Genomic DNA, 25853 nt, shown 5'->3' with positions numbered 1-25853 from the left:
AACATCACGTTCTCCCGAGAATCAAAGTAAAACCTTTGAAAAGCTTATAAGATGTGTAATTTTAAGAACATCATGCTTTTTAAGTAAATAAAACAGTATACTTCGCATACTTTTATTTCTCAGGGGAGTTTTAAAGAGTAAGACGACACTTAACCAACGTCAGCTTTGACGTCACAATAAGCACTGATAAGGGGAAATTACTCTAATTGAAGTTATTGTAAATCTGCTGAAAGGACCAAAATCCTCTTAAAATCTTGCAAAGGCTAAGATAAAGAACAGCTGACGAATAAGGACATTTCTTCAGATACAGGAAACAGTTGTAAATTGCACTAATTTGGATGAATGCTCACAAATATTTTATTCACTATAATTACGGTAATTTCCTGAAACGTAATGTTATACGTAGCAGCGCCTTTTTTTAAAGGGGGTGGGTGGGTGGATGGCAGCCTCATCCAAAACATCTTTGCAAGCAAAAAGAAAAATAAATCATGAAAATTCTAATCCTTCAGCTCTTTAGCATTTCAATGGTTTCTTTATTTTCACTTCCATTTATTACATGCGGGGGGGGGGGGGGGGGGGGGGGGGGGGGACAACACCATGTTCTTTTAACATGATAAGCAAATATTTTTAAGCGTAAATTAAAAATAAAATTAAACATTAATTATTATTTTTTAAGTGGAGGGGCAAATCCATGGTAAGTCGATTTTCTATGTATAAATTGACAAAAATGAAAAAAAAATTTAGCATAGGGGGAGCTCTATGATGAGTCAAGTTTTATATATAAGTTTAAGAAAAAATGTTTACTGCAAAAAAAAGGGGGAAATCAATCAATCAATCATAATCACAATCACTTTAAAAGAGGAGATGCAGTGCAATGAATATTTATATATTAAAATCTTTATTATTTAACAACATTGTATCTGAGATTAAACTATTGTTCTACATATAAATAAATAAATTATAACAAATCTTATAAACTATGAATAATGAAAATTTACTGAAAAATAGGCATGTTTTATTTTTTGGCTTTCAAATTTCATGTTGTTAATTTTATTTTATTAATTTATTATAATTCATTGTTTGATCACATGCTGTGCTCGCCCCAACGGTCGCACCGTAAAACATATTAAAAAATACATCATTTACAGAATTAACTCAAATTACAATGTATATCTTCTTTCGAAGTGGCAAATTAAGCTATTTTAAAATGGTTCATAAGAAAAATTTACTTTTATTTAAGAATAAGACATTCAGGTTGTGTTTAATTTACCTGATTTGGAAAATGGCCCTGCATTGGCATCCCATCACCTCGCCCGAGCTCTGCTCCGCCAATGTGTGGGGGTAGGTGTGGAGGGGGCATAGGCCCGGGGGGCATACCCTGTGGCATGTGCCCAGGATTAGGGGGCATGTTTGGGGGCCCCGCATTTGGAGGAAGGTGTGAGGGAGGATGGAATGGGGGATGAAGGGGCATGCGATTGAAATTCATGACTGTTTTCCTCTCAGTCCATCTGAAATAACAAAAAACAAAAATTGTCCGAAAAATAAAAATGACATGCGTTTACGTAATACTGTTGACTTGTTTTGATACAAATAGTTGAAATTTTCCCAAATTTGCAACGCAAATTATATTTCATTTGGTCAATACGTTTTCCATGATCACATGTTACCATCGAGTAGAATAAGGCCTGACATGGTCTACTCTAAATCGTCGAATGACAGAATTTACTTTGCACGATAGCCGTTTACGTTTGATTTTATCGGGAAATTATTTTTACCTGCATCAATTTCCTATCACAAAACCTGATAATCTCGTCGTCTTTGGTTTGTATAGTTAGCTTTGGTGTGCAATCTCCCTCGCAAACCCAAACTGCGACATACACTTTTCTTATCTCCTATCTATGAAGAGCTCTTCCTGAAAAGAGAGGCAACTCTAATTCGGATAGAAAGAGAGAGAGAGAGAGAGAGAGAGAGAGAGAGAGAGAGAGAGAGAGAGAGAGAGAGAGAGAGAGAGAGAGAGAGAGATTCTCTTGTGATAAAATTAAATTTAAAATAAAATTTTAATTTTGATATAAATTTAAAATTAAAATTAAAAAAATCCTTTTGTGTGCTAGATATATATTTTGGCAAGGTTTTTTAAAGAATTAAACATTGATTTTTGCATATAAGTTGATCCAACTCTTCAGAGTACAAAATATTCATTAATTCTTTTTGGGGGGACATGATTCAATAGCGCTTGAATATACGCATTCCAATACAGGAGGATTGACATTTACATATATTTTCTGTGACTCATTTTTCTATTTACCGAGATCTTGAGAAATTTTTTCCCTCCTTAAGACAATTCTAAATCGAAAGGTAGCCAAGGGCCAAAATATGCACATACGCATTCTGGATCTCAACACCAGAAAAATTCATTTCTGATTATGGATATGCGACTTTCATAAATATTGAAAGTATCTATATTTATAAAAGTCGCATATCAATTTGATACATGCGTAATTAAATTTCAAATGTGTTAAAAAAAGAAGAATCAAATCAAAGTTTTTTGGTGTTTGATTTTGCATAGTTCAGAGAACCCTTAGAATTTTTTAATCATTTAATTTAAGTAAACTTTATATAAAGTTTCATTTATACCCCATATTCGCTAGCCATATAGGAGTATAGAGGAATAGAGTGGATCGTAAACACTTGGCTAGCAAAAATGCATTTAGCCAAATATGACTGTCATATCTGACATGTATTTATCAACTCGATCATTGTTTTCCTCCGGATTTTTGTTTGCATGCAAAAACCTGTTGTTAGGATAGTTTTGCAAGTAACTTTAAAAACGTTAATGATGAATAAGATCAAAATATGTTATTAAATTTCGATCTGAAGAAATATTTCTGTAAGGGTTATAACAAATCAATTTTGGTATAAAAGACTGTATATTTTTAAACATGACTAACGAAATATTAACGCGAATTATAAACTTTAATCTTTTTTGTCATTTTAGTTGTAAATATCCGTATCATTATGTAAACATTGGAACGAAAATTGAAGCTCATATTGTTTTAATTGTTGCTTTTTTTCAAATACTTTCGGTGTTCATGGTTTTTGAAAAAAATTATCAGGTATACTAATAAAATTCATTCTGTCCAATTTGTCAGGTTCAAGTAACGAACCACAGTACATCTACGCACCACGATACATGAAGGTACTAAAATCTTCTCAAGCCATGCACGGTCTGAAGTCCGTGTAGCTATACTGTATAAGCAATGCTCGGAGTATGCAAAGCTTTCCCCTATCGGAATAATTATCAGTGATTGGATCTACAACCACCACCCCCTTTCCCGTAAAAAGAAATCAACTTTCATAATTTCACATAGTACATAGTACAGGAATATAGGCATCGAAAACCCCAGGCTGGTAAAAAAGCTAAAGTACCCCCCCCCCCCTCCGGAATTTGGTTTTGTTTTTTGTTTTTTGTTATCCGCGCATGTTATTACACAATTTACAAAGTCGTTATCTGTTTCATTTATAAATCATAACAGTTGCATGTCACTTCCTTCCTCTTCCTATACGTCCCTGAATATTTCTTTTGTGCGACAAATGGTGGTCACACCAATTTATTAGTTTAAACAAAACAAATGCGCGTAATTGCACGTGAAGTCAAGTTACCCTCCCACTGTCAAATCCAAACAATAAAGAATTGTGAGTTTAATATAAGAAACCTATAATTATTCATCACAAAAAATTAACTGTGGCCAGCCAAAAAAAACAAAACAAACAAAAGCAAAAACAAAACAAAAACAAGAAAAATAAACGAATAAATACCGCGCACCTGTTTTTATTAAGGAATCTGTTGTAAATATAACGTCATTTGGGAATGAGAGTGTGGAATACATTATACCTCTTCATTGAAAACCTAGCTACTTATTATCTAATATTTTCCCTGCTCTCTGCACTTCACAGAGTTGACAAGCCATTGGTGTGCATTCTTGCATTCAATCCCTTTAAAAAAGAGGGGAAAAATGAAGAAAAAAATATACCGACAAGAGTTGATGTCTTAACACTCGCTATAGATGTTTATGTTTTTAAAATTTAAAGTCTGCCTGATATATAAGGTCTACCATTACCGTTCGCTCACCTGCCATACGTATTTTCTGTCAGGTAAGTTTTATTCATTCACTTTTAGATTATGTGCATATCTACATGAATCAGAATTCTATCATGTGCACTACACACGGCGTAGTTATGGCTTACCAATATTTTTTGTCTTTTTTTCAACCTTTTTTCACTATAATCATTCACTTTCTGTCAGTTATTTTGCCTAACTTATTTCAACGATATATCTTTATGCGTTCTGCTGTGAAAAGGGGGAAAGTACACAATCACATGTACAGGCCAACGATTGTCACAGTACTCAAAAGTTTTTGATATATGTTAGTATAATTTACAAAAACAATAATTCTCACTCATATACACAGACACTAAGGGAAAATACAACAGTATAGGTGATGCTTTGGTCATCCAGGTTTCAGAGTGCGTAGAATTGTTGATTCGTTTGGAGAAATTACGGGTGAATGACCTCACAATACAAACTTACCCAACCTATACGCTTTTTTCATGTGTGTGGAATGGCTGGGTTGGGGGTGTATACATGTACAATCGTATATTATCTTGCCGAGTGCGTTGACGAATTATTCAGAGTCATAAAACACTTATTATGAGACACCCTTTATATACGAGTCGACCATTAAAACGACACGTAAGCTTGTTTAGAATTTTAAAGAGCTTGCATGCATGTATAAAAATATGCACTCGACACCCTAAAAAGTTCTTTTTTTTTAAATTCCATTGATCCAAAAAAAAAAAAAAATGAATGAAAATAATAACGTACGTTGAAACGAAGAATAAAACTTTGAATAGCATTAGATTTAGCTTTTAATTTGATATTTTCATCATAAAAGAGCAAGATACATGTAGCTATGAAGAATTTTTTAATAAATACATGTACATATTCTTAAATGTTTACAAAATCAAAATAGTTGTGCTGACCGTTATTCAAACTGGATTGCCGTGTAGTTTTGAGGTATGTTCTTTAATATTGTCTTTGAGGTTGTTGTTTTTGTTAAATATAGTTGAAATGCTTCACAGGAATGACATTGCAATATTTGGATGTGTAAAGAAAAACTGATAAAACTGCGACAAGAAATCTGCCCGTTTTCTTAGGGATTTTGTACAAGTGCAATTTTATTGGTACTTTGGATTTCACGATAATTAATGAGGCATATTTCTGGTAATTTCATAACGTAAATTTATAGAAATTTAGTTTTGCAGGGGGTGGGGTGGGGGTGAGGTGTGTTTGCAAGGGTGTTCTTTAGTGTAAATAAAAGTGTTTTTGATAACCGTTCATTCTTTTCAACTAAAGTACCATATTTCAAATTGGAATTTGTTTCGGGCTGCGTATTTTTGGGAATGGGGTGTTCTCTTTTGTTGTTGTTTTTTTTTTTTTGGGGGGGGGGGGGGTAATGTTTTTCTTATTTGGTGGTGTTATTTTTAGGGCTATGTTTTATGTTATTGTTTTATACATGTGTGTTGTTTTTCCTGTTTTTATGTGTTGTCAGTGTTGAGATATATAATGTTATTGATTTTTTGTTTGTTTATTTTTGTTGTTTCTTTTTTTTTGGTTGTTTTTTGGGGGGGGGGGGGGCAGTGTTGTTTTTTAATGAAGATGGGGTGTCTTGTTGTTGTCAATGAAGATTTTTTCTAATGTAGTCGATGTATTTTGGGGTCTGTTTATCAATGCAGCTTTTGAAACTGTTGATTTTGTTGTACTTGAACTATTCTGCCTGAATAGTGATAGCATTAATAGTATATATACACGTATTGTACTTTAAAATTGCTACAAGAAGTCCGTCTAAATTTGAAAGCCTTTTTTATATCCCCAATATTCTCTGGATTTTATTATAATATACAAGCACAGTTCTATTTACTCAAGGACACTCAAGTACTGCATAAAACTGGGTTTCACAATAATGTTTACAATTCAGCATAGGTTTTTTACAAAGAGATCTGCACTTGATGTTTAGACATTTTTACAGCGCAACTTTTCAAGATAATGATATGATAAAAAAGAAAAGAAAATAGGTCATAGATGCGGTATTTTAACAGTGATATTGACCGTGTGTATTTACATGTACCAATTTGTCCTTGATGAAAGTCACTGACAGATGAAACACAGAAAGCTTTTAAAGTTGACTAAGTTTCGATATTTACGATTAAAGAGTCCCAGTTAGTAAAAGATCAATTTCAGTTAATTATAAAAAAAAATGAATAAGCTTTCCTGAAGAAAAAACAATTTATGCGTAATACGTACATATGTATGGATGCTTATTCTATCTATGTAAATATATACATTTTCCAGTATCGATTTTGTACTATATAACTCATAAAGCCAAATTGAGGCGCCAGCGGGGTTTGCTTCTCGTAGGCTAGGTTGTACATTTATACTGTATTTAACTATATACAGCTACATTGTTTATACCTGTGTAACTATACTTTGCTAGTTGTCTGAGTACGATAGCGAAAACGCTTTTATCATCATTTTTCATTCCTGAAAATTCTTAAAGTTTGTAATCTTGTGGATTTCAGAATTCAGTACCATTTTAATATTAATAGCTTGGACTTTGGGTAATTGTGACAAACAGCAATGTGACATAGTCCTGTCTCTATCATTGCTGGCCACTTAGCTATGGCTCTTTGAAATCAACAACATACAATAGACCTTTGTGTTCATTTTTAGTTCACTTAATTGAATACTCTGTTGATCAAACACCTTCGTATTGTAAAATTTCAGATTAAAACCCTGCATTGTATGAAAATAATGGGGTATACAAATTAACTACACATGTACACGTACTTTACTCGAAAGTCTGTGGCTATGCAACAATCAAACCTATGCTAAAAGTCAGTTGGTCATAATTTTCAGTCTCATTTATTTAAAAATTAGAAACAAGCGATTCTTAATAATTATGTCATTATTAATATTTTTCAATTTTTATACAGGTCGATAATATTTATTAAAGTTGAAGAAAAAAAATCCCCGTAGACAATCATGTCTGTGGAGCTAACATCTGTGTCAAAAAAGCCAGACGGTGATATTGACACAAAAGATGTTGAGGTGAGTACGACTTATATAAGTTAGATATGTGATCATGTGGAAACAATTCATAGGAGATCCGATCCCTTATACCTGCTCTCTCTCTCTCTCTCTCTCATTTTATTCTTAGTCATGGAATAACCAATAATAACTAGTTTTAAACCAGTTCTATATTCTTTACTTTGATTTTTTACAGAAAGGAAAGGAGAACATGGGTTTTGACAATGGGGACATTGATAAGACCGCTAATGGATCAGGAACAAGCAATGTAAACTCTCTCTCTCTCTCTCTCTCTCTCTCTCTCTCTCTCTCTCTCTCTCTCTCTCTCTCTCTCTGAGAAACACCAAACCATATAGGCGTAGGTCAAAATTCAAACAAATTGCAAAAGTACAGGCATCTGTATAATTATTCATTCGATAAGCGACCGACGTTAAAAATCTATTGCCAGAGACCGGCGAGCGCGCCACCTGTGGAGAGCAACAACGTTATTCTGACAGTGGTTGAAGAGGGACCAGAAGAAGAAGAAGAAGTGATGAACGACTGCTCCAGGGCCGTGCTGTACATCCAGACCATTGTATATGCCTTCATCAACGATAACTGGAAAGACATCGTCTACGTCATCCAAATCGTTCTCCTCACCGGCTACTTCGTCTACTTTGGCTTTGCTATGGCGAAGTCCTTCGAGGTGGACAGTGAGCCCCCGATGAGACTACTTGTGTGCACCATTATAGGGATCCTGATTCTGATGACCAAGATCTTCTTCAAGATTTACGGCTACAAAGTGGACGCGATCTATAACCGAACCATGAAGAAGTACCTTAAATCTCGCGGGTGTACGAGATGTACTAGATGGACCAAGCTGTACGTATATATACAAAAATGCTACTTAATTTTGGTTATTAAGAGGGCTGGAGTGTCGTGGCCATTTTCAGACAAGATTCATCTCCTTTTAATAAAGAGCTTAGTATTAAGAAAAACTAATTTTGTTTTAAATCGTTAGGAATTTTTTTACAGAATATTAATAGTAAGACAAGGCAAATTGCAATGTCCTTAATTAAAAATTTCTCTTTAAACCCAACTATCACTGGGCGAATTCAAGACCGGTCAAAATCGTTTGAAAGAGAAGGGTAAAAATAACATGAGGCCAAATTAACCCTGTATACAGTTCTACATCAGACGATTAATAAATGTTTAATTGTATTTGTAGTGCTCTTAAGGTTGTTGTCTTCTTTGCCATTGCCATTTTCGTCCTTGTGGACATAGCTGAGGACAATCCCCAGAGTCTGATGTCCCTGGCGGGCCTGGCGATCTACATCTTCTTATTCTACATCACTTCCTTCAACCCGGCCAAGGTAAGGGGTCGTGTCGAAAGTAATTTAGAAAAATATCTACAGAGAGCAGAAACACTTCGAAATTTGTTTGTAATGGATAAATAGATAATTAATACTTTGATGCATTTAGTGCGTGTATTACTACATATTATTTCTTAAATTGTAGTAGTAGTATTTGTATCTGATAAGCCATAAATAAACTGAAGAGTTCAATTAATTTAGCACAATGATTATAATTGGGTTTATATAAGAGGGTCGGATTATAGATGTCATATTCAAACTCGATTGATCTCGTTACGAGGAAAGCTCTGTAGAAATTCTAACTTTTAAAAGCTAAAATTTCTAGCTAGGATTTTCTCTTTAACCTTCTGTCGTTTATGGCTTTAACAATCATATATGAAGATGTAAGGCAGAACTTATTGGCAATTAGTTGACAACCCATCTTCGCTAGCCAAGGGTGACGATCCGCCACTCTTGAGTATAGCAGAGCGGATCGTCACCCTTGGCTAGCGAAGATGTTGAAAATACAACCTCCTTAAGGTTGAACATATTTTATTGTATACATATATATAAGATACATATACAAATGGTTTGGACACAAGTTCTGACAACTTACTAGGTCTTTACCATTAAATAGAAAAATTATACAAAACTTACAACTGTTATTGCATGATATAGAATTGTTATTACGATAAATGAAAATAAATGATATATACGAAAATAAGAAACATGCACATAAACAATATTAAACAATTTTACCAGTTTCGTTTATGTACAATTGAACCAATGAGAATAATTGCTTGTTAATATCAAGGGATAATGACTCATTGCCCCATAATAAAAGATGAGTATTAATTATATGAAAATGATCTAGTTGTAGCAGATTAAGAAAAAAATTATTTCTACCGGTAGTATATATAATTTTTGCATTTGAAGAAAAAATGGTATGCATCTTCGGGTGATCCACACCGACAATTACCGATTTCTATATTATTTTTTTTGTGTAAATCATAATTGAGTATGCAGTTGTGTCTGAGCTTGGTATGTATTATGTTTAGCTTGTGCTTACCATGTGTAAAAAAAGAGAGGGAGCTTTAGCTATGTTTTTTGATATATATATAATGAATTCTTAATTCTTTGTATAGAAGTTTCATTTCTTACTCCTATACTTAATGTATTCCACAATTGAATAGTGTCCGGTACAAATGATTTCTTGAATTATTCTGATCTACACCTAGGTAAACTTTAATTTTCAATGATCGTAGTTCTATATGCAGAATCGTTACTCCTGGTATTAGGGATGATCTGAGATAAGTATTCAGGGACACATTTGTTGTGGATCTTGTACATAGTGGTAAGTTTAGACGTCATTCTTCTAGGAGAAAGAGTTACCCAGCCCGTTTCAAAATATAAGGATGCTTTTGATGCAATAATTGGTAACCATGTAACAATGCGGGCAGCATATAATTGAACTTATATTTAATTGACTACAGCCACCCTAATCAACTGAGGCATATTCGAGAATTGGCCTTTCAAGGGTAATATACATTTTGGAAAGGCTGTTTTTTTCCAAGACTAAATTTAAGTTTTTTAAGAGACCTAATTTTTTTAGTGCTTTGTTTACTGTAATATTGATGTGCTCCGACCATTTGAGATCGATTGCTAGATGTAAACCTAAGTGTGTGTGTGTGTGTGTGTGTGTGTGTGTGTGTGTGTGTTGAGATATATTCTTACCTCGATGCTGAAAAAATATTTCGGGTAATTCATAGCTAGATTTTGTGGTAAAAAATACAGCCTTTGTTTTGTTTGGATTGAATTTAAGTAACCAGCGACTAGACCACTGTTCCAAAATTTATAAATCATGACTGATATTGTGTTCAATGCTAGATAAATCATGCGATGCATATTGGATACAATTGTCATCTGCGAAAAGTCGACAAAATGATAACATATTGTGTGAGACATCTTTAACATATATCAAAAAAAGCAAGGGTCCTAACACTGAACCTTGCGGTACACCGTGACCCGATTTTATACAAGTATTAGATGATAAAACATCTTTGTACATTACTTTTTGACTTCTATTACATAAATAACTTTGTAAACCATTGTAAAACGTTGCCGGATATTCCGTAAGTTTCTCATTTAAAAAGGAGACCTTTGTGCCAAACTCTATCAAATTCTTTTGATAAGTCACCAAAACTACACAACATGATTTCCCGTCATCAATACCTTTGCAATATTGTGATATGTTTCAATTAACTGGGACACAGTTGAGTGGCTGGGAAGAAAACCGGCTTGATATTTATAAAACAAGTTATTCCAATGAAAAGAATTGTACACATGTTTAAAAATTATACGTTAAATTAATATACTAACACAGCTTAATAATGACAGGTTTGTAATTAGAGGCTACGTAAGGATCATCTTTCTTAAACAATGGAATATCATAAGCAAGTTTCCAATTCTTTTGAAACTTATTTTCAGACAATGACCTATTAAATAAAAGACACAAGGGCTTGGAAATAGTAAATTTTGTGAGTTTTAGCATTTTGTAACTAATATTGTCAGGCCCAATAGCTTTGTTGGCTGGCAAAATTAAAATGATGTCTGTAATTTCTTCTTCATTAATAACAATATTTGATAATTTATTATTACAGAGTGAATACATTGACGGAAACACATGGCCTGTGTCATTGCAAATGAAAAAAAATGTTAAGCAGCTCCACTTTATCTAAATCTGAAAAAGCTACAAAGTGTTCTCCTTTGTCGAAGACATGTTGTATAGGTGGAATATCTGAACTTAATTTGGTTTTAAATGTGTCTTTCATGAGTTTCCAATAGAGCTTATTATTGTCTTTGAATGCCTCATCTAAATGGAATTCAATGTTGTCATAATAGTTAGAAAGTGCGTGTTTTTTTTTTCATATTGTTAACCTGGTTTCTAGTATTTCTGAATTTGATCCAGTCCGTTTGGCGCTTATATTTTAGAGGCAAATTACGAAAACGATCACGCTTTCTAACTGTTCTCCTTAACAGCGAATCGAACCATGGCTTATCTTTCGGCCTAATTGTAACCGTCTTCTCTAGAATGCATACGCGGATAAGTGTCAATAATTTTGATGAAAAATTTAAAGTTGCAGAATCAATGTCTTCAGCGTCGCATATTACACTACTCCCATCAGTATTCATAATGAGCAAGTTTAATTTTTCGGTATCTGCATGTTTATATTGCCATATTTTTCGGGTATACGAATGCTGTTGAAACCTCCTTAAGCCTCCATGTTGTGATTTTATTCAAACCATTTACACACCTGTCCACAGGTAAATTGGCACCCCGTGTTCTGGGGGATAGCCACACAGTATATCTTGGCTCTCATCATTCTCCGCTGGGAGTTCGGATACCGCATGTTCGAGTACCTCGGGAACCGAACCCAGGAGTTCCTTGCTTATTCTGACCAGGGCGCTGAGTTCATGTTTGGGCCAGATTTCAGGGACCACTTTTTCGGATTTGCGGTCAGTGATTGATTTTTGTTTTCGTTACTACATTGTACATCCTGTTTTGTTGATGATGTTGTTATTTTGCGTTTGAAATGTCGAGAGAAACTTTTTTTTCTCAGTATGCTATTATATTAAACTCTGTCCCGAGTTTTTGCTTCCACCACTTTTTGCTTGATATTTCAATAATAGTAAATACCTTTGTACTCAAACTACGTCCATCCACTAATATGAAAATGTCCAGATTATTTGTTTTGAAACGCCCCCTCTACCGCATCTGGTTTCAATACACACCCCGAAATTGAAAGTCTACGGAGATTTTCCAATGCAACAGCCATGAATAAGCCCGGATGATAACGTTAAAAAATTGCGCGATGTATTCCGAGTGTATTCCGAATGGAGAAAAGATGTAAACATTCCCCATTATAAATCTCCGTAAGGAATCTGTTTTCGTTCCAGTGAATTTTTCTGAGTGGAAAGGGATAATTGTTCAATGAAGATATCTTGGATATATTCTCTTTTAACGATTTCAACTGTATTTCTTTCACAGGTATGTGTAATTTTAATAAAAATCATCAAAAAGCGATGGAAGCAATAACTTGGGACAGACTATAGTAGGAAAAAAAGGTCAAATTAAAAAAAATATGACTTTCAAAAAATAAAACCATACTTTTACATGAATGTTTAGTATAAAATAAACATCCAGTCCTTCAATGTTCATCGGTTCTATTTAAGCAGCGAGCTTTTAATCGAAAAATTTCAGCTTTTTTCGGTTTTAACTATCTCCGATAATACATGTAGGTTGAAGAAGTGTTATTTTCTCTAAAGTTCTGAAAAATAACAATTGCAGATGATTTTATTTTTATATATTGCATATCAAAAATGACTTTTGATTACATATAATGTATTCAATCACTTTGAAAAAAAACGTACAATGTTATTTACAATAGCAAAGCTTAATCTATGAGCAGCATGATAGATGATAATCATCATCATCATCATCATCATCATCATCATCATCATCAACTATAGATATAATTCTGTTGTTGTAGGTCCTACCTTTGATCATCTTCTTCTACTCCATGATTTCCATTCTGTACTACCTGGGTGTGATGCAGTTCATTGTCAGAAATATCGGACAGGCTTTAGCCTTCTTGCTGGGGACATCTCCGGCGGAATCCCTCAATGCAGCCGGGAATATCTTTGTGGGAATGGTAAGCCTGAATAACGATATCATTCTTATACTGTAAACGAACGTAATCGCAGGGCTTTTTTCCGATTTTATAGTAATAGAATGGTTTGCAACGTCCAATATTTCCAAATATACATGTATTAAAGGAATATATAACGTAATTTATATTCAGTTGGGGTAAAAGGGAATGTTGATCACGTGATTGAATCCCATAAAGCAAATTTGATAAAAAATAAGTCTGTTCAGAAAGGAATTTAAACACATAATTATATATACTTTTGATGTGATATTGAAGACTTATTGCTTTATTTGACATTTTACTTGATTTCAATCGGTTTTATTTGCTTTTAAAAGCACTTCACAAAGTATATGTCATAAGAAACAATGAATAAGGCCGTATTTGAATTTGTTCATGGTCTTGTATTAAAATCAAACACAAATTAAAAGTCGCCACGATTTTATAACGTTTGTTGTTTTTTACCAGACGGAGTCGCCAGTGATGATTCAGCCGTTTCTGGAAAAAATGACGAAGTCAGAGCTCCACGCCGTCATGGTGGGAGGGTTTGCCACCATCGCCGGAAGTGTGTATGGCGCCTATGTCAAGTTTGGGGTGAGTAGCAATTGCAACTTCTCGGGTCTTTCCGACAAGCTCTGCCGGAAAGAACCGAGAAGTTGCGATTTTGGCCGAGATCCTAATCATCATCATCATCATCATCATCCGCCTCACCTTTTTACTCATTAATGTCAGCAAGGACTACTATAATTAAACATATATCAAACAGTTCATAGTTTAAGAATAAGTCTATATGCTTTTTTTGTTTTTGTTATAAATTGCACCTCCTCTATCGTGTCAGACTTCCGTCATTATAAATGATGAATATGATCCCGATTTTAACAAAGAAATAAATGACTTTTAGATCTATAAGGATTAAGGTGATTCCCGCTTATTCTAGTCGACTGATTAATGGACATAATATACTGATCGTTGTATACATGTGATTAAGTTCTTTATTCACTCTGTAAATAATTCTTAGACACATGCATCTACCGTTATATATTTTTCTCATAAAACATAAGGTAGAAGGTATTTATTTTCTACTATGAGAAAAATATTCAACGTCAGGTGTCTGTGTTTTTAAAGGGGCTTGATCACGATTTTTGGTCAAATTTAATTTTTTTTTTGTTTTTCTTATCTAAAATGCTTTAGGAATGCATTTCTAATGATCAAATGAAATTTGAGAGTCAGTTGTACAGTTATAAGCAAGATACAGGGTTCACAATTTTTTTTAATGTAAACAAGGCTCGTGCCTTGTTTTTGTTTACAAAAATTCAATATACAAGTAAAAAATCTTTAAGCTGATTTGTCTACTTTCTTTTTTCATTTTAAGCATCAATAAACAGCTCCTAACGTTTAACACATTCATTTTAAGTCTATAACTTGATTTTTCACTTCCATATTCAAAATGTAAACAATAGCTTTGTTTACATAGTTAAGAATTTTGACCTCTGTAACTGGCTTATAACTCAACAAATGACACTCAAATTTTGATTGTCTATTTAATTGCCTTACTAAAGCATTGTAAACATTAAAATCGGGAAAATGATTTTTGACCAAAATCGTGACCATATGCCCCTTTAAAAGATAAATGGAAATATCGTTTCTTGAAAATTGAAGGTTTGTCTTCTCCTTCATGTTGATAATTATTTTGGTGAAAATTGTTCATGACATGAATTGGTTCTGATCTATTTCATCATCCATCGTCTTTCATCTCTGATGTGGAGGCATTTAATCAAGCTATAATTGATAAAAATTTTCACAGCCATTCTGATAATGAGAACTTAGAGACTCAAATTAAATCAAACTTTTATGAATTTAAAATTTTCATTTCTTTAATATTGATTTCATGAAAAGTGTCAAAAAAATAACGTACATCGGCACTCAAATACTTATATAATTAACCAATTATTTAAAAGATCAATAAATCTGGTGTATACAATCATGTTTATTGACTTTGGTTAACAGTGATTGGCTAGTCGCCTTACTTTTTCTGATTTTGCCCACCGACATAGTTGACAGTTTAGCGAAGACAAAAGGGCCGAATTTTAGCCTATAAATACATAGAACCATTTTAACAAGACCTTGGACTTTTGGTTGGCCGTAGCTATCTATTTCTTGCGTCAAACAAGTTAAAAATGACGCGATTTCAGGCGAAATATACACCGATTGCGTAGTCTTTGCTCAAAAGCCAGACAAATCTTGTTGATTTCAAAGAGCCATGGCTGAGTGGCCAGCAGTGAAATAGACATGCCTTCGTCACATTGCTGTTTGACACAACTACCCAAAGTCCAAGCTCTTGTTAAAATGGTTCTAAAGTATGGTAATAATCATTCCTCAAAAATGAATACTTACTCACAATCTTGCAAAATGTTATTCGGCACACCTCGGTCGTACCTGATGTAAGGGGATAAAAAAAGCCGAGGTTTGACGAATGATGTTAATTAATCCTGTCTAGGTACCAGCCAACCATCTCCTCTCGGCATCTGTGATGTCGGCCCCTGCTGCTTTAGCAATGGCTAAATTATCCTACCCGGAAGTGGAGAGGACAAAATCAACATCAAAAGACTTTTACAAAATGGGAAAATCGTAAGTTGATTTAGTAGGGTTGATAGTCGCGGCCATTTTTAGACGGCATTGATCTCCTTTGAAAGAAGAGCTCGTTAAGTTAAATGTATAGATTTGATGGTTAATTTTGGCCATCCAGCCTCAATGATTGTTAGTCTTTGGTTACCAAAAAAAAAAACTAACAAAGAAGCAAGGAAATATTTGGCTGGCTTTAATAATTTAACGTATGAAAACTTGTGAGTTATATTTCCAATTCATTCATGACTCGTACTCTCGAAAGTTGGCCTCAAAGCACATGTTTGTTGCAATTCGACTGGATTAATAATGTTATATTTACATCTACCAAGTATTATTCCCTGTATTTCTTACGAAAACTTATAGTTAAATCATAGCTCTATAGAAACAGCCAGACTGAAATATACATGCCCCGTTTATCGATTGGTCGAAATATACAGCGGCTGAAACTGAGAAGATATTGACAGGTCTGAAATTGACACGCCCTGTTTATCGATTGGTCTAAACCTTCAGCGACCTACAAAATATCATGGACTGCACGGAGTAATCATGATGATGTCAGACTCAAAGTCTCAAAGGAGACGATTTGGCTGTTTCTTCTAGCTAACGTACTTATGTACATTACCAGTAATTTAGTGATTTCTACTTACTTTTTCATAATCAATTTATTAATTAGTTAAAATAGAGATGTTAATATAAACAATAAAATGCTTTCTTTGGGGATTCATTCGGGATATGAAGGTAGCGACATTGCAGAAAAAATACATAACCCGCGTAAGCATTTTATTGTTTAAATATTTCACATTTAAAAGAAAAACCTTATAAACAATATCTGGGTAGTAGGTCTAAGAAACTGTAATTTTTTATTTTTTTTTTTTGGGGGGGGGGGGATACTTTTGTGTTCATTACTATTATGTGATGTTGGAGTTTTTTCCCCGTTATTGTTTTTGTTTGTTCGATTTTTTTTTGATTTTTTTTTTCAGGGGAGAGGGGGGTTGTTCTTGGTTTTTGTATTTGTTTATATTTTGTGCTTCAATATTCAGACTAGTTAAATCATTATCATGAAGATTTCACTCAATATTCATGTCTCCCCCACTTCCAGACAACACAGAAACATCATCGAGGCGGCGTCAGCCGGCGCCGCTAGCTCGGTGAAGGTGGTGGCGGGTATAGCTGTCCACGTGATCGCCTTCCTGTCCATCCTCAAGTTTGTGGACGCCACACTGACCTGGTTCGGCGAGCTGGTGGAAGTGGAAGGGTTAACATTGGAAGTGAGTTTCCGAAGTTTGATTCTCTGTGAAAAAAAAAAAAGATATTAGATTTTTGTGTGAATAATGATAATTTCATAATATTAATGATATTATATCTTTAGTTTATTTAAACAATAAAATGCTTTCTTTGATGATTCATTCGGGATATGAAGGTTGCGACATTGCAGAAAAAATACATAACCCGCGTTAGCGGGTTATGGTATTTTTTTCTGCAATGATCGCTTCCTTCATAACCCGCATGAGTCATCAAAGAAAGTATTTTATTGTTTATATTAACATCTTTCTTTTAGCTTATTGATAAATTGATTATGAAAACTAAGTAAAATTTACTAAATTACTGTTAATATACGTAAGTACGTTAGCTATAAGAAACAGCCAAATCGTCTCCTGTGAAACTTTGAGTTTGACATCGTCATGATTATTTCGTGCAGTCCGTGATTTTTCCTAGGTCGTTGTAGGTTTGGACCAATCGATAAACAGGGCGTGTCAATATCTGTCCTGTCATTTTCTTGTCAGTTTCTCAGCCGCTGTAGATTTCGACCAATCGATAAACGGGGCGTGTAGATTTCAGTCTGGTTGTTTCTATAGAGCTATGAATTAACTATAAGTTTCCGTTAAGAAATAAAAGGAATAATACTTGTTGGATGTAAATATAAAATCATAGCAGTTCAAAGATGACTAATGTACACGTATTATAGTTTACAATTAAATAATGCTTGAGCAGTCAATAGACCAGAATATATTTCCCGAGGTGCAGGGAACAGCTCAGTATGATCTATTGCCCTAGGCCAACGGCCTCGGGTAATAGATCATACTGACCTGTTCCCTGCACCAAGGGAAAAAATTATGGTTTATTGACTGTTCAAGCATTAAATAATTGTTTTATTACCTAATTCCTTTTTTAGTTTTCGGGGTTTACAATTTTACAATTTGTATATTGCAGATGGTTTTCGTGCCATTATGCAATATACTCAGATTTTTTTTTTCATCTTTTACAATCACAAAACCTGTTGCATGCATTACAATATCTCAATTTAATATCAGTTTACACAAAGAAGGGAGAGCCTTCAACCCATTAGATTTTAAATAGTCTTTTACCTTATATAAAGCTTTAAAACTGTTGATTATTTGATACCCCATTTTGATAACATTGAATTTGGCTTTACCAAGTACTAAAAACAGTGTCTATGTAAAGGAACATTCCCTGAGAACTATCGAAAGGATGAAGCATTAACATACCCGCGTTCTGAAATACGTTGTCGGTCCAATAGATCGCAGTCTATTGACCGGCGGTCCAACAGATCGCAGTCTATTGACCGGCAGTCCAATAAATCGCAATCTATTGACCGCGATCTAATAGATTGCAGTCTATTGACCGGCAGTTCAAAATAGACGCAAATATTTAATTTGTAAAAAAAAAAAAAATATCCCTTTGATTAGGTAATAATAGGTTCTTACTGATACCAGAAAACGTATTCAACAAATTTGTAACCAATACCTCGATTTCCACGAAGAATAGAACTAGGAGAAAGTTCTAGGGTAGTACTGTGGTAAATCGTATTGTTGATTGAATGGTTTTACCCGCTAACTTCCCTCCCCCCTCGTTTCCAGAGCTCATCAGTTATGACTTCAACAATTTTTCCATCTCTTTTTTAATGAAAATCTATAATACATTATACTAAATAATATTGAATAAATAAATATAGTTGCAATAATACACTTTAAAGAATAGATATAAAATATAATTCAACATTAAGACACAAACGTTTTCTCGTTAATCCTTGGGGTGTTTGTTCCTGCATGTTTTCCTAATTGCGTTTTTCATGGGAACGTTTATTTCAGATTGTACATTTCTTTTAAATTTCTACATTAAATCCTTTTCTACGCTGTATTTCAATCCCGTTTTTCACGGGAACGTCTGTTCTGTTCTGTATTGTATTTTTTCTTTGCATATCCCACAGTTCATCTGTTCCTATATATTTACAGTTTTCCCATCCTATTAATCAGGGGAACGTCTATTATGTAGTATTGTTGGTTATTTTTTACTTTCCAATTCCCACAGTTCATCTGTTCCTATATATGTACGTAGCTGTTCCCATCCTTTTTTCACGGGAACGTCTTTTCTGGATTGTATTTTTTCTTTCCCTTTCCCATAGTTCATATGTTCCTACATTTTTATAACTTTTCCCGTTACATTTATCACGGGAACATCTATTATGGATTGTATTTTTTCTTCACCATACCCACAGTTCATTTGTTCCTAAATGTTCGCAGTTTTCCTAATCCAAATTAGATGGGAACGTTCTGTCTTTATTGTATTTTTTTCTTTCCTATTCCCACAGTTCATCTGTTCCTACGTGTTTTTCCCAATCCCGTTTTTCATGGGCACGTCTATACGGGATTGCCGCAGTGTGGCGCGGTTGATCGGCCTGAAGACCTTCACCAATGAGTTCGTGGCCTACGATCAGCTGGGCGGGATCATCAAGAACAAGAAGATATTCAGTGACTACGTGATGGGAAACCACACGGACTGGCATTATAAAGGGGACGACCTGTGGCTCCCTAGCTTCGACGGCGGATTAAAGATTCTCAAGAATGGGATTCTAGAGGTTTGATTGGTCATTTTATTTTTTTTACCATATTACTTGTACCTCCACCCCAACCCCCCTCTCACCCAGTGTCATATTCAGCGAAGTATTTACAAAGTTGTGGATATTTAATTATTCTTGCCATTTTGAAGATAACGAATAGTGGGATTTTAGAGGTTTGATTTGCTTTTATTTTAACCACTAACACCCCCAGTCCCCGTCTGCTTTCATCGTCTTATTTCAAATCAAAAAGTGACTGGTAGGATGTAAATATTAAAATGTTGTTGTACGGGAATAATTTTTCTCCTATCATTTGTAGCATTAAGAATAAACTCCTTTACTTAATCTAGTCAAAAGTAGTCAAAATATTTAAAAAATGCAAATACGTCCCGTCCATGATTTCTATACTGTGTCGTCTTTCCTTGATAAAGACCTTACATTTATTTGACTTTAATGCCAATGGTAATCATATTACATAAAGAATATTATATAATGCATACAGTATATATGTTTTATAATGGACATGATATGGTTGACCATGCAAAATGTTTATTCACAACCCCATATTATGTACATGTTCATGTAACAATACGTTTTCAGTACTACATCAAATTACACATAGTGACACAGTTAACTGTTGAAAATTAAAACACATTTCCATAATAACAATTCAACAAACGAATCAACAAAAGAAAATTACCGCAGTCACTCGATGCAAGGAACCCAACCCCTTTCGCATTTTAAATGTGTTTAGGTATTTCAAAACCAAAATCAGAGGCCGACACTCACTCTCTTTCTATAAAAACATTTCTAGTTCGCATATTTAATAGAAATAGAAACTTTTTAATTCAATGAGTTATTCTTTAAAATAACACTTTTTACGAACGTAAAAAGTCGAAGAACGAGTTTGTAAAGCAATCTTGAAAAAAACCCCGAATAAGTACAATGATCAATAAATTATAATTCTTCCGAAAACATACCAATACGCAAAAATAAATGTGAGTTGACTTTGGATTTGGTGGGTTTTCTTTGGTTGTTGGTTATAGTTTTAACAGAGAATCAAAGTACTGAAGTAATGAAAGCTGGGTCTTTTGGTGTGTCTTTATGCATATTGTGTAGTAAAGACTGAAAATCTCTCTCTCTCTCTCTCTCTCTCTCTCTCTCTCTCTCTCTCTCTCATGCTTTTAATGTCGGCAAAGCATCAGAGAGTGGCCAAATTTTGTAAGCGGCTGTAAACAAAAAATATGTCTGTCTAGTAGAAGTTAAAAAGTTCAACAGTTGCTGCCTTGAATTTTGCAAAAAGCATTAAATATTCAATCCCCATTTCTTCATCGCGGAGCAAAGTAGTTCATGGAAATTCATGCGCATTGTATGTGTCCAGAATGCATAGTAATGTTTTAAAAACACGTTATTAATAATAAAACTAAAAAAGATAAAAAATTCATTCGAAAATTAAATAAAAGAAACAAAATGCCAACACTTTTGACAAATCGTGGCTCTTTGTGTAACTATTTGGTATACCGGAAGCTTTACCTTGACGCTGTTTGGTTTTTTGTTTACTTTTGAAGTTGTGCTATTTATAGTAACATTGGCGATTTGCCTGCCTATAGCCAGGCCTCTGCTTTCAGCAGAGCCCGGCTAAAAATGGAGGGAGATCCATGTCCCAAGTGCCTTTGAAAATTACAAGAAGTTTACTAAACCAGTAAAACCAGGCTATCCCATTTGTTCCATACAAAACTATTATAAGACAAAAAATTACAGAATACCTATCCTAATCTGTAGAAGCTGTACTGCTCACGTATAACATATCGTTATCATTTCATTCTAGATTTTGAACATTTTTATAGAAAACATTTTATCTTAATCAGTAATCTAGAATGTGAACTTATTCATATATTTCTTTCAATTTACAATCCAAATATTTAGGTGTCCTGAAGTGTATTTTTATTTACCAGCTGTTTGGATGCCTTTAAATAACCACAAATTGTGGACGTGTGAAAGGAAGCAGGTCTATAACGAATTTGGCAATACCTATTACTGCAAATTCGTTATACGGTTAGAACGAATAACTAATATATCAAAATAAATCCAATGGTCCATAGGAATTCGATATCATCAAGTTTCACTGTATAGTAAAACATATTCTTATCTGTTTTGTTTTTACCATAGACGAGGTCAGAGGTAGTAGCAACATACGCCCTGTGTGGGTTCTCTAACTTTGGCTCCATGGGGATTTTACTCGGTGGATTGGGCGCCTTAGCTCCCAGCCGGAAGTCCGATTTAGCTTCCATTGTTCTCAGGGCCATGATTGCCGGAAGTGCCGCGTGTTTCATGACCGGATGTGTAGCAGGTAAGAGTAGTTTGTAGTATTAAGACTGTCCTCTTTTTTCTTCTTCAAATATACTGCCACTATAGAGCGACCGCAACTTCTCAAGCCTTCCCAACATGCAGGGAAAACAACCATGAATATATTATACTCTGTACCAAGATGTCCTGGATTTACATTTTGCTTAATTGCATTATATTTATAAGTGCCTCAGGGTTCAAACGATGTTCATTCAAAAGTATGAATAATTTCGTCCAAATGTGCTGCATAAATATCTTGGAACAGACTATAGTATAAGATATTATAGTAAGGCATCCATGACAACCTCTCTTTTTATGAAAATTGATATAAATACGTAACAGTTCCGTAACTTTTGATATGCGTTCGACCAAATTAAATTCAATGATTCAGTGGATCAATTATACCACAAACAACACACATACGATTGTCTAGCCGATCTTTTAAATTGATTCGAGACGACTCCATTTTGAATAAAATTCTAACATCCGGTGATGTAAATACAATCGGAGAGTTGCGATGGTGAGCATTGTAGATTTTTAACATAGATCTAATGGTGAATTTGATGACCATCTTTCCTCCTAAAAACTTAAAATTGACTGTCACATAAGCGAGTTTTAATTATTGGTAACGTACAGCTCAATACATTTCATCAATGTCGCAAATAACGTGCTTTTGGAGCGCAAGCGGGGTTTGTATAATTATACGAAATTAAGATACACATGTAGAATAAAAATGTCAATTATTCAATATGTAGTCATACATGTACATATTGCTCAAAATCATATAAATATATGTAAGAAAGGATCTTTCTTTGAATATTATGACGTGAACACTACGGTTGGTGTTTTATTATATTTGATCACATCTCATAAAACTCAGAGAATAATTCATTACTCTTTAAATGACAACGTCAAAATGTCAGAAAATAATCACCAATAAACATGTATCCCCGCTTCACTTCATTATGTCCTCGTTAGAGGAAAGAGAAAATTTAAATTTATTATTTTTCCTTGCAGGTCTGTTATACGAAGACTTTTAAAATAGATGACTTGCATAATGGCTGAATGTAGATCATCAATGTTATAAGAACCATGCTGAATGAAATTAATTAATATCACTCCTTGAATGGAACAAATGTATGCAACTACATGTATGTGAATATTTCTTTTTTATATCTGCTTACATTTTTTAATTTTTATACATTGATTATTCATTCTCACAAGAGAGAGAGAGAGAGAGAGAGAGAGAGAGAGAGAGAGAGAGAGAGAGAGAGAGAGAGAGAGAGAGAGAGAGAGAGAGAGAGAGAGAGAGAGAGAGAGAGGATGTTTAAAGAGTGTATATTTGTCATAATGTTTCATTTTCATTACGAATTTTCTACAGATAAATCCATGAATGTTAATGTTGTAATATAACGCAGATAATATGTTTATGCGTCAGATTGAAAATTTGAGTAAGTTGTACGCGCACTTAGTCAAGCGACTCTAAGTTTGAATTTTAAAATTTTGAGTAATAATAAGATAATTCTAGAAAAACAACAAATAATAATAACTAATAAAAAAAAATATGAAATAAATGTATTCGTTTTGAAGTTACGCATAATTTGTACGTTGTGACTAGATAGAGATATCTCTCGTAGAAGTGTACTAGTTTTGTTGTGGCACAAATTGTCTAATGGTCTGTAATTTCTACATGCATTATTGAGGGCATATATGCAGGGATTTTTTTTTTTTGGGGGGGGGGGGTTGTTTTTTGTTGAAATTTATATGCAAGGGAGGGGGGGAGGGGGGGGGGGGTAATTTTTTTGGTCAATTTTAGAATAAAGGCGTTAAACCGTCTAATTGAAAAAATTTAATGCTGCCAGAGACTTTGTTTATTCAAATATAATGGCACGCGTAATCTGTTTGATACTTCTAGTAAAAGACAAATTAAATTCTTCAGAAAACTTTTGTACGATCAAGGAATGATTTGTAAAAGAAAGTATTACGTGAACATGTTTTTTTTTACATAAATATGATATGTATTACACAGACTGGTATAATGTGTTGTTCAAGATTTTTTTTAATTTTTACATATATATGTTTTGCAATATGCATAAAATGTTACAATGTGCTGTCCGAGAATTTTCTTTCTACATGTCATTACTTAAAATAGACATCTGTATTGTGCAAAACATATCTAACATTTTAATTTTCACTTTTGTTTTGTGTATCAATGAGTTTTAATGTTCATCCATAAAGCTTAATGTTCAGATAATAATATGTACATGTAATAAAAACAAGAATGAATAAAACTATAGAGTAATATAAGTTTGTTTCATCAAGGTATTAAGCTAGATTGTTTCAGTTGAAAAAAAAATGAGATAACATATTACGATTACAATTTGTTTTGATGAATAAATGCTCTCTCTCTCTCTCTCTCTCTCTCTCTGAGATAAACTACATATTTTTGTACTCTCTCTCTCTCTCTCTCTCTCTCTCTCTCTGATATATACTACCTGTTGTTTTACAAAACTCTCATTAACACAATATTTGGGACAAGAAGCCAAGAAACAAACACTTACCCCGACGTTGGTAGAGATTAACACTGCTCGTATACCACTAAGCGCTTGCTCCACTACATCATGCGAGGAATTCACAAAAACATTTTCTCTAGATTTTTTCAGGGTCAGTGTTCTTAATTGCATGCCTTATTTATTGACTTACAGTTTTGAGGGTTTTTATTTTTGGCGTAGATATATTGTAAATCAACATCTTGTTTTAATTAGCGTTATATTTCATAGTTCGCTTCAGCTTCGATACATTGCATTTTATAACTTATGAAACGTACACTGTAGCAAACATGTAGGTTAAATAAGTGCCAATTTCCACTGAATCTTTAAGTTTCTTTTTACTCAACACTGATCGATTTAGTATGTAATATTCCTGAAGACAGATTGATGATAATACACGTAATTAGGCACTAATCAACTTCAGCATCGTAAGACAAATCAAAGTTATATGCGAAGGCGAAGAATAAAAAAAAAGGTTAATGAATGACCGCGAGAGACTGAATTGTGATTAAGAAAACTCTGAAACTAGCCTTGTCATTGATGAAGATCAAAATAATGATAAAGATGATTTAGAATGTTATTGATATGTCAACAAAGCATATGACGATCATATTGATGATCATGATGATGATAAGGGCGATGTTTGTGACGGTGACAGCGGAGATTAGTGACTGCAGGGATTGTGTATGGTTGATGACTATCGCCCAGCTACTGCAACTCAGCAACTTATCAGTCTTATATCTCCAACAGAAAGCACAATTGCGTGAGACAACTTCATCCTTATTGCGGAACCTGGACACTCGGTCGAGGATTTATATTTGTAGAACAGAACCATCACAACTCTGGGTTACCTATCGAGGAATCGCGCATGCACGGTTCTAGTACGCCTCCCCTCCCCATCCCCACACCGAGATCTAGTAATATCTTGATTCATCTACTATAAATTCACAGCTAGTTAATCTCTAAATGTAGGAATCAGACACCAAAAGAATTTCCACCCCCCCCCCACCTTGGGCGGAAATTTATAATTAGGCATTAGAAAGCCAATTCCCGTGGCAAACCAGTACAATTTCCACCCCTTCCCCCATCCCCACCCCACCGGATACAAAATCCTTGATCCACTCATATAGAGTAAAACCTCGTGCTACAAAGCAGACCCAGTGTTAACTGACAAGTTGCAGCGGATAGGGACGATGACTGGCCGGTCTGATGTACAGTGTGGGAGACAGGTTGTCAATAGACATTTATGATGGCTAATGGTTTCCTTCAAATGCAGCATACATGAATGTACAAGGA

The 25853-nt window shown here is 34.1% G+C and overlaps 2 protein-coding genes across 2 annotated transcripts in view; one reads left to right on the top strand and one right to left on the bottom strand.

Moving 5' to 3' along the window:
- The window catches only part of LOC128162802 (PAN2-PAN3 deadenylation complex catalytic subunit PAN2-like), a 34130-nt gene extending 32237 nt beyond the window's left edge, over positions 1-1893 (bottom strand). Inside the window, exons 1-2 of the mRNA XM_052826181.1 lie at positions 1776-1893; positions 1271-1508 (exon numbers count right to left, since the gene is read on the bottom strand). Coding sequence (XP_052682141.1) covers positions 1271-1486 — 216 coding nt within the window. The 5' untranslated portion in view covers positions 1487-1508; positions 1776-1893. The remainder of the gene's footprint in view (positions 1-1270; positions 1509-1775) is intronic.
- Positions 1894-4020: 2127 nt separating this feature from the next.
- On the top strand, positions 4021-23273 carry LOC128162803 (solute carrier family 28 member 3-like). The gene is made up of 13 exons (XM_052826183.1): positions 4021-4152; positions 7051-7165; positions 7341-7412; positions 7593-8005; positions 8352-8496; positions 11800-11991; positions 13026-13187; positions 13650-13775; positions 15679-15809; positions 16906-17074; positions 19417-19683; positions 21832-22012; positions 23026-23273. The coding sequence occupies exons 2-13, from the start codon at positions 7100-7102 to the stop codon at positions 23046-23048; spliced, it is 1947 nt and encodes a 648-aa protein (XP_052682143.1). The 5' UTR covers positions 4021-4152; positions 7051-7099; the 3' UTR covers positions 23049-23273.
- The last annotated feature ends 2580 nt before the right edge of the window (positions 23274-25853 follow it).

This window comes from Crassostrea angulata, chromosome 9 (assembly GCF_025612915.1).
Source record: "Crassostrea angulata isolate pt1a10 chromosome 9, ASM2561291v2, whole genome shotgun sequence".
Taxonomy (NCBI): Eukaryota; Metazoa; Mollusca; class Bivalvia; order Ostreida; family Ostreidae; genus Magallana; species Magallana angulata.
The sequence above is the reverse complement of the archived record's forward strand: the minus strand, read 5'-3'. Positions and strand labels throughout refer to the sequence as shown.

What these genes read in the sequence shown, in the direction of transcription:
- LOC128162803 (XM_052826183.1), top strand. Translation starts at nt 7,100, where the DNA reads ATGTCTGTGGAGCTAACATCTGTGTCAAAAAAGCCAGACGGTGATATT. An exon ending in CTTCCTTCAACCCGGCCAAG is followed by an intron (nt 8,497 to 11,799) that starts GTAAGGGGTCGT and finishes ACCTGTCCACAG; the next exon opens with GTAAATTGGCACCCCGTGTT. An exon ending in TGGAAGGGTTAACATTGGAA is followed by an intron (nt 17,075 to 19,416) that starts GTGAGTTTCCGA and finishes CTATTCCCACAG; the next exon opens with TTCATCTGTTCCTACGTGTT.